The 13,877-nt window shown below is 41.3% G+C and overlaps 1 protein-coding gene across 5 annotated transcripts in view; it reads left to right on the forward strand.

Annotated features, from left to right (window-relative positions):
* The window catches only part of POC1B (POC1 centriolar protein B), a 91,962-nt gene that overhangs the window by 26,133 nt on the left and 51,952 nt on the right, over positions 1-13,877 (forward strand). For all 5 annotated transcript variants that reach the window (XM_046646241.1, XM_046646243.1, XM_046646242.1 and 2 more), the window contains one exon: positions 559-738. In XM_046646241.1, coding sequence (XP_046502197.1) covers positions 559-738 — 180 coding nt within the window. The remainder of the gene's footprint in view (positions 1-558; positions 739-13,877) is intronic.

Below are 13,877 nucleotides of genomic sequence, written 5' to 3' on the forward strand. Positions count from 1 at the left end.
TCTTAGATACACCCTGGGGGTCTCAGTTCTCATTACTGGTGGCTGGAAACACAGGTGGGAACAGGAAAGTCACATCACCTAGGGACATTCTGTATAAAGGCAAATGACATCTCCTCCTTCCCAACCCAGACTGCCAGGCCACACAACTTCCATAGGACCCCAACTTGAAAACACTGCTGTAGGATCATTCATTTAATCAGTCTTAGCTTTTCTAGGTTGTGGGTCCTTTAAATTATATGTTTCTATTTCTAGAGGAACAACAGGAACTTCAAATGTGTGGTAGAGATTTGTTCAAAATATTATTTCCCTCATTTCGAATTAAAACAAAAAACATCAAATGCATTTCAGGGTGGGGACCACCAGGTTCTGTCTTGTTCAGTATCAGTTGTGACTTTAATTAACAAAACCAGCTGAAGAGTACAGTACAACGCAGCCTCTTCACACTTTTTTTAGTTTTTACAAGAGTTAAACTGTTTTATATGTTTCAAAGTCTGTATACTGACTAGATATTGATTATAAGGAAATCAAATGTTATAAATATTAAACTATTTTTTCCAGGAGAGGGAAATCCTCTGAATTTAAAGCTCATACAGCCCCAGTTCGCAGTGTGGACTTTTCAGCTGATGGCCAGTTTCTAGCTACAGCTTCCGAAGACAAATCCATCAAAGTATGGAACATGTACCGCCAGCGCTTCTTGTATTCCTTGTACCGACATACACACTGGGTGCGCTGTGCCAAGTAAGTGCAAAGGTTTTGTAATAAGATTTCCCCATTTTTTGTCCTGCTATAGTCCATCTTTGCCCCTGTATCCCCAGAAAAGGGGATTGAGGGCAAATTCACTTATTCATTCATTCGTTCATTCAGCAGATATTCATTGTGTGCCTGCTATGTGCTGGGAACAACAGTAAGCAAAATAGTCAAAAACCTTTGCTCTCATGAAGCTTATGTTCTAGAGAGGGGAGAGAGACAGTACACAAATAGGAAAACAGATATTGCGGGTTAGATGGTAGTAAGTGTTACAGAGAAAACCAGCTGGATTGGAAGAGGGGCTGCAATTTTGAACAGCGTGTGCAGTGACTGCCTCACAAAGTGGGTGGCCTTGGAGCAGATACCTAAGGAGGGGAGGGAGTGAGGCTTGAAGATATTTGGAAAAGGAATGTCCTGGATAGAGGAAACAAGTGCGCAAGCCCTGAAATGGGAGCCTGATGGCTGTCTGAGGACAACCAAGGAGGCTGGTGGGGAGCAGAGTGCAGGGAAGGAGTGAGGGAGGCCCTGCGGGTGGCCGGGGCCAGGTCAGGAACAGCTGTCACGTAGACCCTGAGTGAAATGAGACGCCCCTGGCGCAAGTCGGTCTCCCTGACTTACACATTAATGGGATCGCTCTGATTGCTGTGTGGAGGAGAGACTGTCAAAAGTCAGGGCAGCAGCTGGGGGGCATTGTTAGGAGGCTGTTACAGTAGTTTATGTCTCAGCGTGGACCAGGGTGGGGGCAGTGGAGATTTCAGAAGTGGTTGGATGCTAGTTTGAAGTTACAACCAACAGTACTTGCTGTCACATTGGATGTGACAGAGAAAGAGGAACAAGGAATGACTCCATAATCTTTGGCAACATTCTGTTGGGAAGAGTGCTGTTGTAGGTGTTATTATCTGTCGTCTAACAGCCATGGAGCTCTCTCTGTTCCTAAGACACACTGGTGAAGTAAAGTGCATATCTCATTTCCCCATCAGAACTGCCCTGGGAGGGAGGGGCTGTTGTATTTTCCCCATTTTGCAGATGAGGAGACTGAGTTTCAGAATTAAAGTTAGAACTCGTCTAGTTGAAAGTGACAGAAACCCAAAGAAACTTGTTTTCTCTGCTCAAGGTGATTTATGGGCTGATGTATTTGATAACCTTGGAGTGGAGTGGGAGGGACTAGCACCAGGGACCCCGCTGCTCTCAGTCTCTCTCTAGGCCTCTCTGCACACCAGCTTCATTCTCTCAGACACCCTGGTGCTGAGGTCACTGCCAACTCTAGGTTGAAGTCCTCACAGCTTTGTGACCAGACAGGAAAAGCTTCTCTCAGTTCCCGGTAGAAAGTACCAGGGGTGCCTCTCAGCTTGGGCCTTGTGCCCATCCCTTCAGCAGGCGGTGAGATACTGTGGTCCTCTCAGTTCAGCCAGGCACCTGACCAAGACCAGCTGCTTTGGCCGGGGAGGAGGGGTCATCCCAACCATGTGTTCTGGTGGTAGAGAGAGAGGACAGTTCTCACAAGAAGAGGCCTGTACAGACGTGGTCACTGGGAGAAAAACTGAATCCTGCAGCCACCTGGCTGTGTGCCTAGTGTATGACACAACATCCAGGTGTCCCCAGCCAGGATGTGATGGAGTGGGAGTAAGAGCCCAGCTCTGTCTGTCTTCCCTTCCAGCCCACACTCTTAACCACTGTTATGCTCCAGTGGGACATTATTGCTCAGGAGGTATTGATTATAACCTATGGTAATGAGTCTATGAAGAATAGAAAAAGATAGCCTGACGGCTATACTTTTAGTCAATAGGTTTTTCCTTCTAAAGGTCTCAGCTACTTTTGTCTCTGGCCATCTCAGTGTTATTTCTATATATGCCACATAGCTGTGTGGTTAAGAACATGGACCCGGGACCTAAGTATATAGATTAAAATCCCAGCCCCGCCACTTACCAGCTGTGTGACCTTTGGGGAGGTTACCTAACTTCTCAGTGCCTCAGTTTTCTTACCTGTAAAATTAGAATGATGATAATAGTAACCTGCTGTGTAGGTTGTCATGGTATTTAAGTGAGTAAATTTACATGCTGTGCTTAGAATCATGCCTCCCACAGAATAATCTTTAGATAAATCTTAGCCATTATCCTCATCACTGTCATTGGACATCTCACTGTTGTTTAATTTTTAAAGATATTAAGTAACTTGAGTGATTATTTTTTCCCACCTGAGGAGGTGACGTGTGATGGTCCCACGGGGCTGGTCAAGTCATTTGTGTTTATTTATAAAATAATGTTTTAAATAAGAAGAAGAAGCAGAGATCTATCATCTAGTACATCAGGCCTGGAGAACAGAAAGACGTCCAAGTGGCTGGGCAGGGTAATGGAAACAGTTATTTAGCGCCCACTGTATGCCACCTCTGGATATGTTTGGCAAAGAGACTGATCTTTGTTACCTCCATCAGGGAGCTCATCCTAAGCAAAAACATTGAATGTTGGCTTAATAATCAAGACAAAATGTTTTGTGGACATTCTGACTAATAATAATAGCTATTGTTTATCCAGTGTGTCCTCTGTGCCTCTATTTCTTACCTAAAAGAATTTAAGTTGGTTTATAGTAACTGTCATACCTGTGTATACATCAATCATCAGAGGGAATGGGCAGACAGTTCTATCTAGAACCATGTAACCTTGGTTAGTGTAAATTCGGCATCATGTTTAGCCTGCGTTTCCTGCAGCCAAGATATGAATGGAATGATGATGGCTCACATATTTTCATTTTCTAACAACAAGAAGGAATCCTATCAAGTTGTTCAGATAAGAGGAAATTTTTCCTGTGGTAAATTCTAGGAAGTACATTATTTGTTGCCCTTATACTGAATCATCTATGTATAATACAAATGTTAAAAAAAAAAAAACAGTAATACTAATATAAGACTGAAGAATTTACGAAAGGTTGAAGGGTCACCAATAATAAGAAATTTTGGTCTTCAAAATATAACCCCTTCTGTGTACCACATATTGGTGCTGGGGGCTAAATATGTAGAGATGAAAGATAGTCTTAACCTCAAGGAGCTATTATAGTTCAATGGAAAAAAATAGAAACCAAATAATTATAAAGTGGTATGTCCTATGGGAAAATGATGCAAAGATGATAACGGAGTGTGCAGGTGGGGCATTGAACAGACTTGTGTGAGGAAAAGTCAAAGAAGTTAGTCCAGGCCCAGAACTGAGGGAAGGGAAGGAGAAGAGGAGGCAGCAGTGTACGTCAGACGGGAAGGGGGCAGCGAACCATCCACAGAGGGAATCAGCAAGAGTAAATACTGTGGCCAGACACTGTGTGCTCTGGGAGCGTTAACCGTTCAGCCGTGACCAGGCACAAGAAGTAAGTGGGATGAGGTGGGGAGGAGGCAGGAAAGGCTCAGGGTACTGGTGATAGAAAAAGACTTTAGACTTCGTCCTCCAGGTAATACGGAGACACTAGAGGACCTGGAATCAGGAAGAAGTATGATCATTTCTGAACTCTTCTTTGTAACTGATCTATTCTACCAGCATGACTTTGAGGCTCGAGAATTGTTATGAGATAGTTGGCGATTCATGTGCCTACCTGCACCATCTCATTATCCTTGGGCAAATTAGTTCACAGCTCAGTCTCTGTGGATAGTGAGGGTAGTGAGGCTTCTCAAAGTGGGCTATTGTGAGGATAGGAATTACTAGTTTACAGTGGGACTGAGAGATGCCGCAAGACTGCCGTTCCTCCAGCTGGGCACCCTCAGTCAGGGAGAAACTTGAGAATTGGGGAGGAGCCACTGGCAGTGTTGTTCTCCTTTATCCATTCAAGAGAAGAAAGCGATGGTGGAACTCTGCACTTCTCTCTGCCTAGCATCCATGCCCCCTTTTCTGGTAACGGTGCCCGAGTTCTCCCTGAGGAACTAGCCCTCCCCCACAATCCTTCTGTATGTTATGTGTGTGCGCAGTGGCCCTATCTCCAGTTGCAGCCGTGGGCATTCAGCTCAAGCCTGCTGTCCAGAACAGAGCATTCCCCTTCCTGCACGAGTTAGTGGGTCTTGTTGGAACTGCAGGCCTTTCATCTGGGATTGCTACCTTTAGGCTTTTTAAGCCTCTAGCTTCTGAGGCACACGGTGGGCAAAGAACTGACCTGATTCAGAGGAGAGCAGAGCTATGAGATGAAGACAGGACAAATTGCTGTCTAATTACATGATGTGGTTTCTGGATACAGTTATACCTGGAATTATTAGTGTGTATATGTGTGTGTGAAATGAGTCTTAGAAAATTTCCTTTTGGTTTTTTTTAAAGGCACTTTCTGCAGGAAGTGATAGTGGAGCAGTTTTAGAAAAGTGGGAGTTATCCTCGCATCCAGTCCTGTGTACTCAAGACACCTGTTTTATCTTCATCCCCAGTGCCACTGCCTTAGTTTTTAGCATCATTGGCCCTTGTAGAGACTTTTGCAATAATCTCCTAAATGTTTTCCATGACTGCAGATTTGCTTCCATTCTCCTTTTCCCTCCACTGCCCTTCTGCCTCCAAAGAGAGCTTTGTGAAATGCAAATCTGGCCGTGCTCTTCCTTAGGTTAAAACTACTCAGTGTCTCCTTGCCCTGGCATGTCCGCTCTGCCTTCCTGTTACAACCTCAAATTTTGTCCCTTTCACCATTCACCTTGGTGCAGCTACACAAGGTTCCCCAAATATGCGGTGCTCTGTTGTGTTCTGTGCCTTTCCACATGTTGCCCGCCCTGCCTGGCACGCTCTTGATTCCACCCACCCTTCATGATCCTGCTCTGCATCTCTTCCTCCAAGAAAAGTTTCTGACTCTCCTGGGCTGAGCCAATTATGATTTCTTTATGCCACCACATTGCTCTGTTTATGAGGTCTGTATGTCAGCTTAGGGCTCTCTTCTCTATTAGCTTTGAATTACAAGTATTTTATTCATTTTGTATTCTTATGCCAGGCATTGTTCTAAGTTCTGTGGATACCATAGAAAGCAAAAGAGACAAAATTCCTACTCTCATGGAGCTCCTTCTACCGAAGGGAGACAGACAAGAAACAAATATATGAGTGGTATTTGCTCTGCAGAAAAATACTGTGGGGTAACAAGATCGAGTGATGGGGTTGGGAGCTGCTCGTTTGCATGTGGTGGTCAGGGAAGGCCTCTCCCCTAAGGAGGCTTCGACTGAAGTGAGGGAGCTCGAAGGCGGGATCAGGGGAGAGCGGTCGAGATGGTGTCAGAGACGTGTGAGCAGCACAGTAGAATGTTAGGCATAGGGTGGGGAAGGCTCAGAGGAGTTGTGCAGAACTGTGGGTTGAATGAACAATGAAAGGTGGACCTCTGCTGTGCAGGTAGCTTTGGTGGGAGTTTTCCTGGCCTCTTTCAAGGAAGACTCATTTTTGTGGATTTTTTATATAAATCCAGGAGTGCTGTACGTGCATGTTGTGCATGGACAGTATTATGTGGCTTCACTACTTTATTTTTCTGTTTTGGTCTACCTTTGTTCAGATTGATAATTTTTATACTCAACACAGCTGGTCTTAATAGAATGCCTTTATCTTAATGGTACCTTGTGGTTCTAAGAGTTTTGTGGGGTTTTTTAACCAGTTGTTTTCTTACTGTTTGGAGTGAGTGATTCATGTGAAATTCTGCAGAGGTCTCTCTGGAGGAAGGTTCTTTGATAAATAATTTGGTTAAGTTTAGTGAGAAAAGATTTCATCTTTGTGGCAACTTTCCATATATGTGCTCTACAGCATGCTTAGAGATTCATGCATTTATTATAATCTTTTTTCTTGGCTCATCTTACTATACTTAGAGACCAGAAGAGTTGAGAGGGCCCAGGTGAACCACTCAGGCCTAGCCTCTCAGAGTGTTTGTGCAACTTCCTGGGAGAAATTAGCCTTGATGGGGTCATCCCAGTCCAAGACTTTCTTCCAGGGGTCTGAAGGACCGGAAGCCCTGTTTTCACTCTTTACCCAAAGGTGAGAATGCTCAGGGGGAACTGAGTCATGCTTAATAAATGTAGGAGAGTCTGAAACATAAACCAGATGCTGGGTTACTTATTTACAATGACAACGCTAACTTTTGAAGAAACTGGAACATTTGCCTGCCTCCGTCAGGGCCTTCCTCCTTTGCCAGCAAAGTCAGAATAAGAGCTAAGTGGGTCCTCCAACTGAAGCAGGGGGGTTTGTTGAGAAAAATCTTGATGGATGGCTTCCTCAGGTTAGGATGATGAGACGGGCCCATCTCCTCCACATGTACATACCTGTTAAGGAAAGTGCATGACCTGTTCTGCTGGTCAGGTCCTCTCTCCCCTCGTCCAGGCTGGAGACCTGCCAGCCACTCTTGCTCACGCCCCTGTAGTTGCCAGGCACCTCCTCTCTGATGACATGGCATCTTTTCGGTGGTGCAGTGTAGTTGATTAGTTTCAGCAGGGAGACAGCATGGGCTCCTGGGAACATGACATAACCTCTCTGGGCCTAAGTCTGCTCCCATATAAAATCATACAAAGGGATACCTTCCTCATAGAGTCCTCGTGCGAATTAAACAAGTTAATGAATGTAAATAATGTCAGTTATTAACTGCCCTCACATTCCAGTTTTTTCTCCTAGGGATTGTTCTGGAGCCACCTTTAGGTTGTGTTCAAAAGTCATTTCACACATTTGCACATAGTGTGTGGAGTTGCTTCTACATGTAGCTACTATCATCCATTGAATGCATTTTATGTATTTAACTATCAGAGGGTAACTTTTTTTTTTTTTTTTTTTTTTTTTTGCTGAGGAAGATTGGCCCTGAGCTAATATCCTGTGAATCTTCCTCTATTTTTATGTATGGGATGCCACCATGGCATGGCTTGATGAGTGGTGTGTAGGTCCACTCCCGGGATCTGAACCTGCAAACCCTGGGCCACTGAAGCAGAGTGTGGGGAACTTAACCACTATACCAGTGGGCCAGCCTAAGAAGGTAACTTTATTCCAAGTACTTGGGTCTGAAAATCTCTGCCTTTTAGTTGGAGTGCTTAGTCCATTTAAATTTATGTTAACTAGTCTTATGATCAGATTTAAGTCTACCATCTTGCTCTTTGTTTTCTATTTGTCCCATTTATTTTTTTTTCTTTTGGATTGATTATTTCTTAGTATCCCATTTTATCTTCTCTATTGGCTTTTTAGCTTTGTTCTTTGTCTTATATTGTTGTTTAGTGGTGACCTTTAGAGGTTACAATATACATCCTTAACGTATCACAGTCTACTCTTGAATTAATTTTATGCTATTTTATATATAATGTTAGAACCTACAAAAGTATATTTCTGTTTACTCACCTCTTGACAGTTTTACTTATACATATGGTAGAAGTCCACAATACATTAAGCAACATTTTCTTGTAAAGAAAAAAAAAACCTTTTATATTTACTTTTTCTAGCATTCTTTGTTCCTTGTGTAAATTCAAATTTCCATCCAGTATCATTTCCCTTCAGCCTAAAAACCTTAATTTACTATTTCTTGTAGTGCAGGTCTGCTGGTGATGAATTCTCTCAGCTTTCTGTTTATCCTATTCTGTTTATCTTAAAAGATATTTTTGCTGAAATGTAGAATTCTAGCTTAGTGGATAATTTTTCTTTTAGCACTTTAAAGATGTCATTCCGTTGTCTTCTGGTTTGTATTTTTTTATGTGAAGGTAGTGGTCATTTTTACTGTTATTTCTCTTTATGTAGTGTGTCTTTTTTTTTTTCTCTGCTGCTGTAAGGTTTTTTTCTTAATCTTTTGTTTTTAGCAATTTGACCATGATGAACCTAGGTATGCTTTTGTATATTTTTCTCGTAGTTCACTGAACTAAGTAGATCTATGGATTGACATTCATCATATTTGGAAATATTTTGTCTTTTTTTCATATATTTTTCTGCCCTAATTCCTTTCTCCTCTCTTTCTGGGACTCCAGATTCACATATGTTTGACCACTTGATATTGTCCCATAGTTTATTGAGGCTTTGTTCATTGTCTCAAACTTTTTTTCTCTTTGTGCTTCAGTTTGCATAGTTTCTATTGGCCTATCTTCAAGTTCAATGGGTTTTTTCCTGCAGTGTCCAGTCTACTGTAAGTTTGTCCATTTCTCTGATGAGATTCCCCATTTGTTTGCTCATTATGCCCATATTTTCCTTTAAATCATTGAACATATTTATAATAACTCTTTTAAAGTCCTTTCTGCTAATTCCAACATCTATATCATATCTGGGTCAAATTTTTCTGTTTCTTTGTCTGTCTTGTGATTTTTGCATTGTACACCAAATCACTGCTAAGTGAGGTTATAGATTATCATCTTCTAAAATGTGTTGAGTTTTATTCTTGTAAACAATTAATTTTCTGCTGGCCTAGCTAGATTCTGTTGTGGCTTGGATTTAAATTTTTTAGGGTGGGTCTAGAATAGCCTTTACTCTTAGGCTGTAGGACTAGTGGCCTTTCTAGGGCCTCAACCAAATGCCTGGAGTGTTCGGAAAAGTCTGCTCAGAACTTAAATATCCTTCAGTACTATGTAACCTCTGTAGTCTTTGTCCAGCTCACAGTCTCCCAGTAATTGTTGTTAGCCAAGCTTTGTTGCCCTGTGCATAAGCAGCTTTGCATTTGATCAAAGACTCAAGGGGACCCATAGGCAGATATTTGGGGGGTTTCTGCTATTCATAGCACCTCTCTCATACTCTGCCCTCAAAATTCCATCCCTTAAGCAGTTCTGAATTCTAATTTCTGTTTTCCCTGCCTAACAAGACTGCTGCTGTCTTCTTGGGCTCTACGTCCGTGTGCCATGATCTGGAAAATGCTCCCAGGTGGAAGTCTCTTTTGGATTTGATGCTCATCTCATTTGTTTCCATCTCACAAGATTCACAACCCTGTGCTCTTTCTTGTCCAGTGTCTAAAAATGTTGCTTCATATATTTTGCCCAGTTGTATGATTGTTTATGGCTGAGGAGTAAGTCTGATAACCATTACCCCCGTCTGAAACTGGAAATTCTGCCAGAGGAATTTAGTGGAACCAGTTTCAGAATTCATATGGGTGACTTAAATGTGCCAGGATGGTCAAGAAAAAAATGATGAGAAAAAAAATTAGAAGGAACTTGTCCAACGAGCTCTCAGTACTTACTATAAAACTGTAGAAATTAAAATATGGTGATAATGGTGCAGAATTGGGAAACTAGGTGATAGAAAGCCCAAAAGCAGACCCATGTGTTTTATGATAAAAATGACATTTCCCCAGTGGGGAAGTGGATGGACTCTTTATTGTGTAGTTAAGATAATTGGGTCTTCTTTGGAAAACTGTAAAGTTGGATCCTTATTGCACACCATAGATTTATAAAAACTGTAGATGAATTAAATAACTAAACATTAAAAATAGTCCAAGTGATACTGCTCCTCCTCCCAATGTATAGACAGTATATTTAAATGAATATAGAGGGTCAGCAGAGCAATTGTTTCTCCCTGTAGTATTTGAATTTTAAATGTATACCATGGACTTAAGTAATTAAAATTCTGTCTCTGTCTCTGTGCCCAGTACTTACTATGAGCTTGTTCTTGGAACCCAGACTTACTCTATGTGGCACAGAGATGGTCCCCATTAGTGTAAGAAGAGATGAATAGCTATGTTCTCTAGACTAACCATTGTTTATGACCATGCATCTTAATTCAGAGGAATATTTTTAAGATATGCCTTCTATTGGGAAATACATTCATGCTTTTAAAATATAAATTTTATATTTTATAAAATTTTGTATTTTATAAAATTTTATATTTTATAGTCTTTTTTTTTTTAAAGATTGGCACCTGAGCTAATAACTGTTGCCAATCTTCTTTTTTTTTTCTTCTTCTCCCCAAAGCCCCCCCGGTACATAGTTGTATATTCTAGTTGTGAGTGCCTCTGGCTGTGCTATGTGGGACACCGCCTCAGCATGGCCTGATGAGCGCGTGAACTAAACCACTAGGCCAACCCCTAGTATAGTCTTTTTAGAAATCAATTTGCAAAATATATTAGGAGACTTTGTTACAGCGATTCCACAACTGGAAATTTATCCTAAATAAATGCTCTTTTTGTATTCAAAGGAAAAAGTTTGTATTCAAAGATACTGCTTTCAGTATAATTTATAATGGTGAGAAATTGTAAATAACCAATTTTTCCAAATAAAAAAACTGATTAAATAAATTTAGATTATTATATAGCCTTCAAAAGGGGGGTATATGTAAGTAGTGACACAAAGATGTGTTTATGTGTGAAGGTGGGGGGCAAAATTCAGAACTTGCGATATGATGATGTAAAAGACCTCTACGTGAACAAAAGATAAAGTACCTGTCCTACACAAAATATTAAGTCTGATTTTGTTTGGGTGATGGGACTATGGACTTTTTCTACTTACTATATTTTCCAGTTTTTTTTTTAACAAGTAATTTTCCTTTAATGAATAACGAAGAAAAAATGTATCATTTAAAAAGATATATATGTAGGTGAGAATTATTATCTCTTTTTAGTGGCAAAAGAATTTTTCTAAAAGTTAAAATTATTGTATCCCTGTGTTTTTTTTAAAATGATGTGTATTGTGGGATAAATTGTATTTCTTTATGATGTCCTCAGTCAACAATAAGTAGAGGCTAACGAGACCACTCTTCCAACATTACTGCTTTTTCAGCACTAATTTTTAGATGAAAAATCAGCCTTTAATTTTCAGTTGTTGGTAGCATTACAAGTGATCTTTAGCCATCTGAATTGCAAAGATTTTTCTTTATTGTGGTAAAATATATATAATGTAAAATTTACCATTTTAACCCTTTTAAAGTATACAGTTCAGTGGCATTAAGTACATTAATGTTGTGCAACAAACTGCAAAGATTTTAGACGTGAGCTCTCGTGGGCTATCATATGAAGCTAGTTGCAATCCCCATAAAGTTTTTTACCTAAATGTCTGCTGAGGGCCAGGGCCTAGGTGCCGTGTGCTGTGTCTGTGTACACAGTGGTAAGGAAGACAGATGGAGTCTCTCTCCTTGGAGCTTAGATTCTGTTAGGGAAGCAGACAACACGTGGTTGTAAGTGTGATGTTAGTGTGAATATGAGCTACCCTAAGAACACCTGCTGGGAGCTAACGCCTCCTGGGGGAGTTCAGGAAGCCTTTTCCTGAGGAAGTGACATGGAGCAGAGGAGTAAAATCCTTCTAGGTATTTTAAACTAGATAAAAAGTAAGGGGTAGTGTTTGAGGCACAGGGAACAGCATGTGAGGAAACGCGTGAGGCAAGAGCAGGGACCTGAGAAAAGAGGGGTGTGGTGCCACAGAATAGGTTGATGAAGATGAAGAGGCAGGAGGGCAGACCCTGGAGGACCTGGTAGGCAGAGGTAAGGATGTCAGACGTTTCCCCAAGGGAAATGTGAAACCACCTAAGGGTTTTAATCAGAAAAATTTAAGATTTAAAGATCACTTTTTTTTGGCTGAGGAAGATTCACCCTGAGCTAATATCCATTGCCAATCTTCCTCTTTTTGCTTGAGGAAGATTTGCCCTGAGCTAACATCTGTGCCAATCTTCCTCTGTTTTGTATGTGGGTCGCTGCCACAGCATGGCCGCCGATGAGTGGTGTAGGTTCACACCTGGGCACCAAACCCAGGCTGCCAAAGCAGAATGTGCCAAACTTAACCATTGGGCCACTGGGCTGGCCCCTAAAAATCACTTTTGTTGCCTGTGGAGAATGGAAGACAGGAGGGCTCATTGTGGTTTGAAGAGACAGGACCTCATATTGGATTGGAAGGTGGGGGAGTGGAGGAGAAAGAGGGATCCGAGCGTGACTCCCAGGTCTCTGGCTTGAGAAACCGTTTACTGAGGAGAGGAACACTGGAGAAGCTGCAGTTTGGGGAGGAAGATGATGAGTTCAGATTTGGACAAGTTCAGAGTCGGAGGTGCCTACAGGATATCCAAGAGGAGGCGCCCATAGGAAGTTTTACTTACGGGTGGAGATCCCAGGAGAGAAATCTGGGCATATAAATGGTAAATGACCCAGCAAATATTAGCGTGTTTCATGGGATACTTAACTCTTTTAATACTTCTCTCATCTGCCTTTTGTGTCTCAGCAGTTGCAGGAATGAATCCTGTTACTGTAGTCAACAGATGGTTTCTCTTCTAATGCTGACCAACACTTAAAAAACATAAATGTTTTGCTTATTGCCTTGAACTTCAACTTCAGTATGTAAACACAAAATCCCACCAAGCAAACTCTGAGGCTGCCAATTTTTTTTTTATGAGTCTATGAAAGTTTTAGGTCTGAATGCAGTCCAAAATCTGTCATTACCCAAATAGAAATGATGGCCAGGGTGGTTGTGAGTTTCACAAGATTACATGGCTGACCAGTGGCAGAATGGGCCATAGAATTCAGGACTCTGGACTGACCGGGCATTCTTGTTTCCACTGTTTTTACTGCTTCCCCCTTCTGTTGAATAGCTGCTGGCTTCAGAGTACCTCTTACTAATATTTGTTTCTAACGGGACATGGAACAGTGCCTGCAATGGTCTCAGAATGCTGAGGGCCAGAAATGCATTTTTATTGAATGTAGATGCTAATGACAAGAAATATCCCAATGGAAAGTTTGATTTCTTATGAAAGCACTTTAAAACTTCACATTGTTCATGGACCTGTTTGTCTGAACAAATCACTCTGTGACTGTGCATACAGATGTACAATTTTACATATGGTTTCAGGAACTCCATACATTTCAAGTCAAAGAACACCTGTTGTATAACTTGGGCTATCCTCAAGGACATGTGAACCAGTTTTTCTAGAAAGAAGTTCAAGAATTTCCTCATTCTCTCAAATGACTACCAATACCTTCTAAAGAATTAAATAGTAGTTCAGTTAACTTCTCAAATGCCTACGGACAGTCCATATCTGCTGATCCGTTAGTCACTCTTGACTAATGTAACGTCCATCTTGGTGACACACTCTCCAGAAGTTTTAAAAGGCAGTTGGGTAGTGTTGAATTAGAGAGTTAGAAATCTATTAATGTCTCAATAGAAATTATATCTTCTTAACATTCTTAAAATTAATAATCCAGTTAGATGTTGTTTGAGCGCTGACAAAGGAAGGACTATGCTGATCAAAGTCAGGCCAAAGAGAAGCCTGTTTTATTGGTGCTAACATATTTTT

Source organism: Equus quagga, chromosome 19 (assembly GCF_021613505.1).
Source record: "Equus quagga isolate Etosha38 chromosome 19, UCLA_HA_Equagga_1.0, whole genome shotgun sequence".
Lineage (NCBI taxonomy): Eukaryota > Metazoa > Chordata > Mammalia > Perissodactyla > Equidae > Equus > Equus quagga.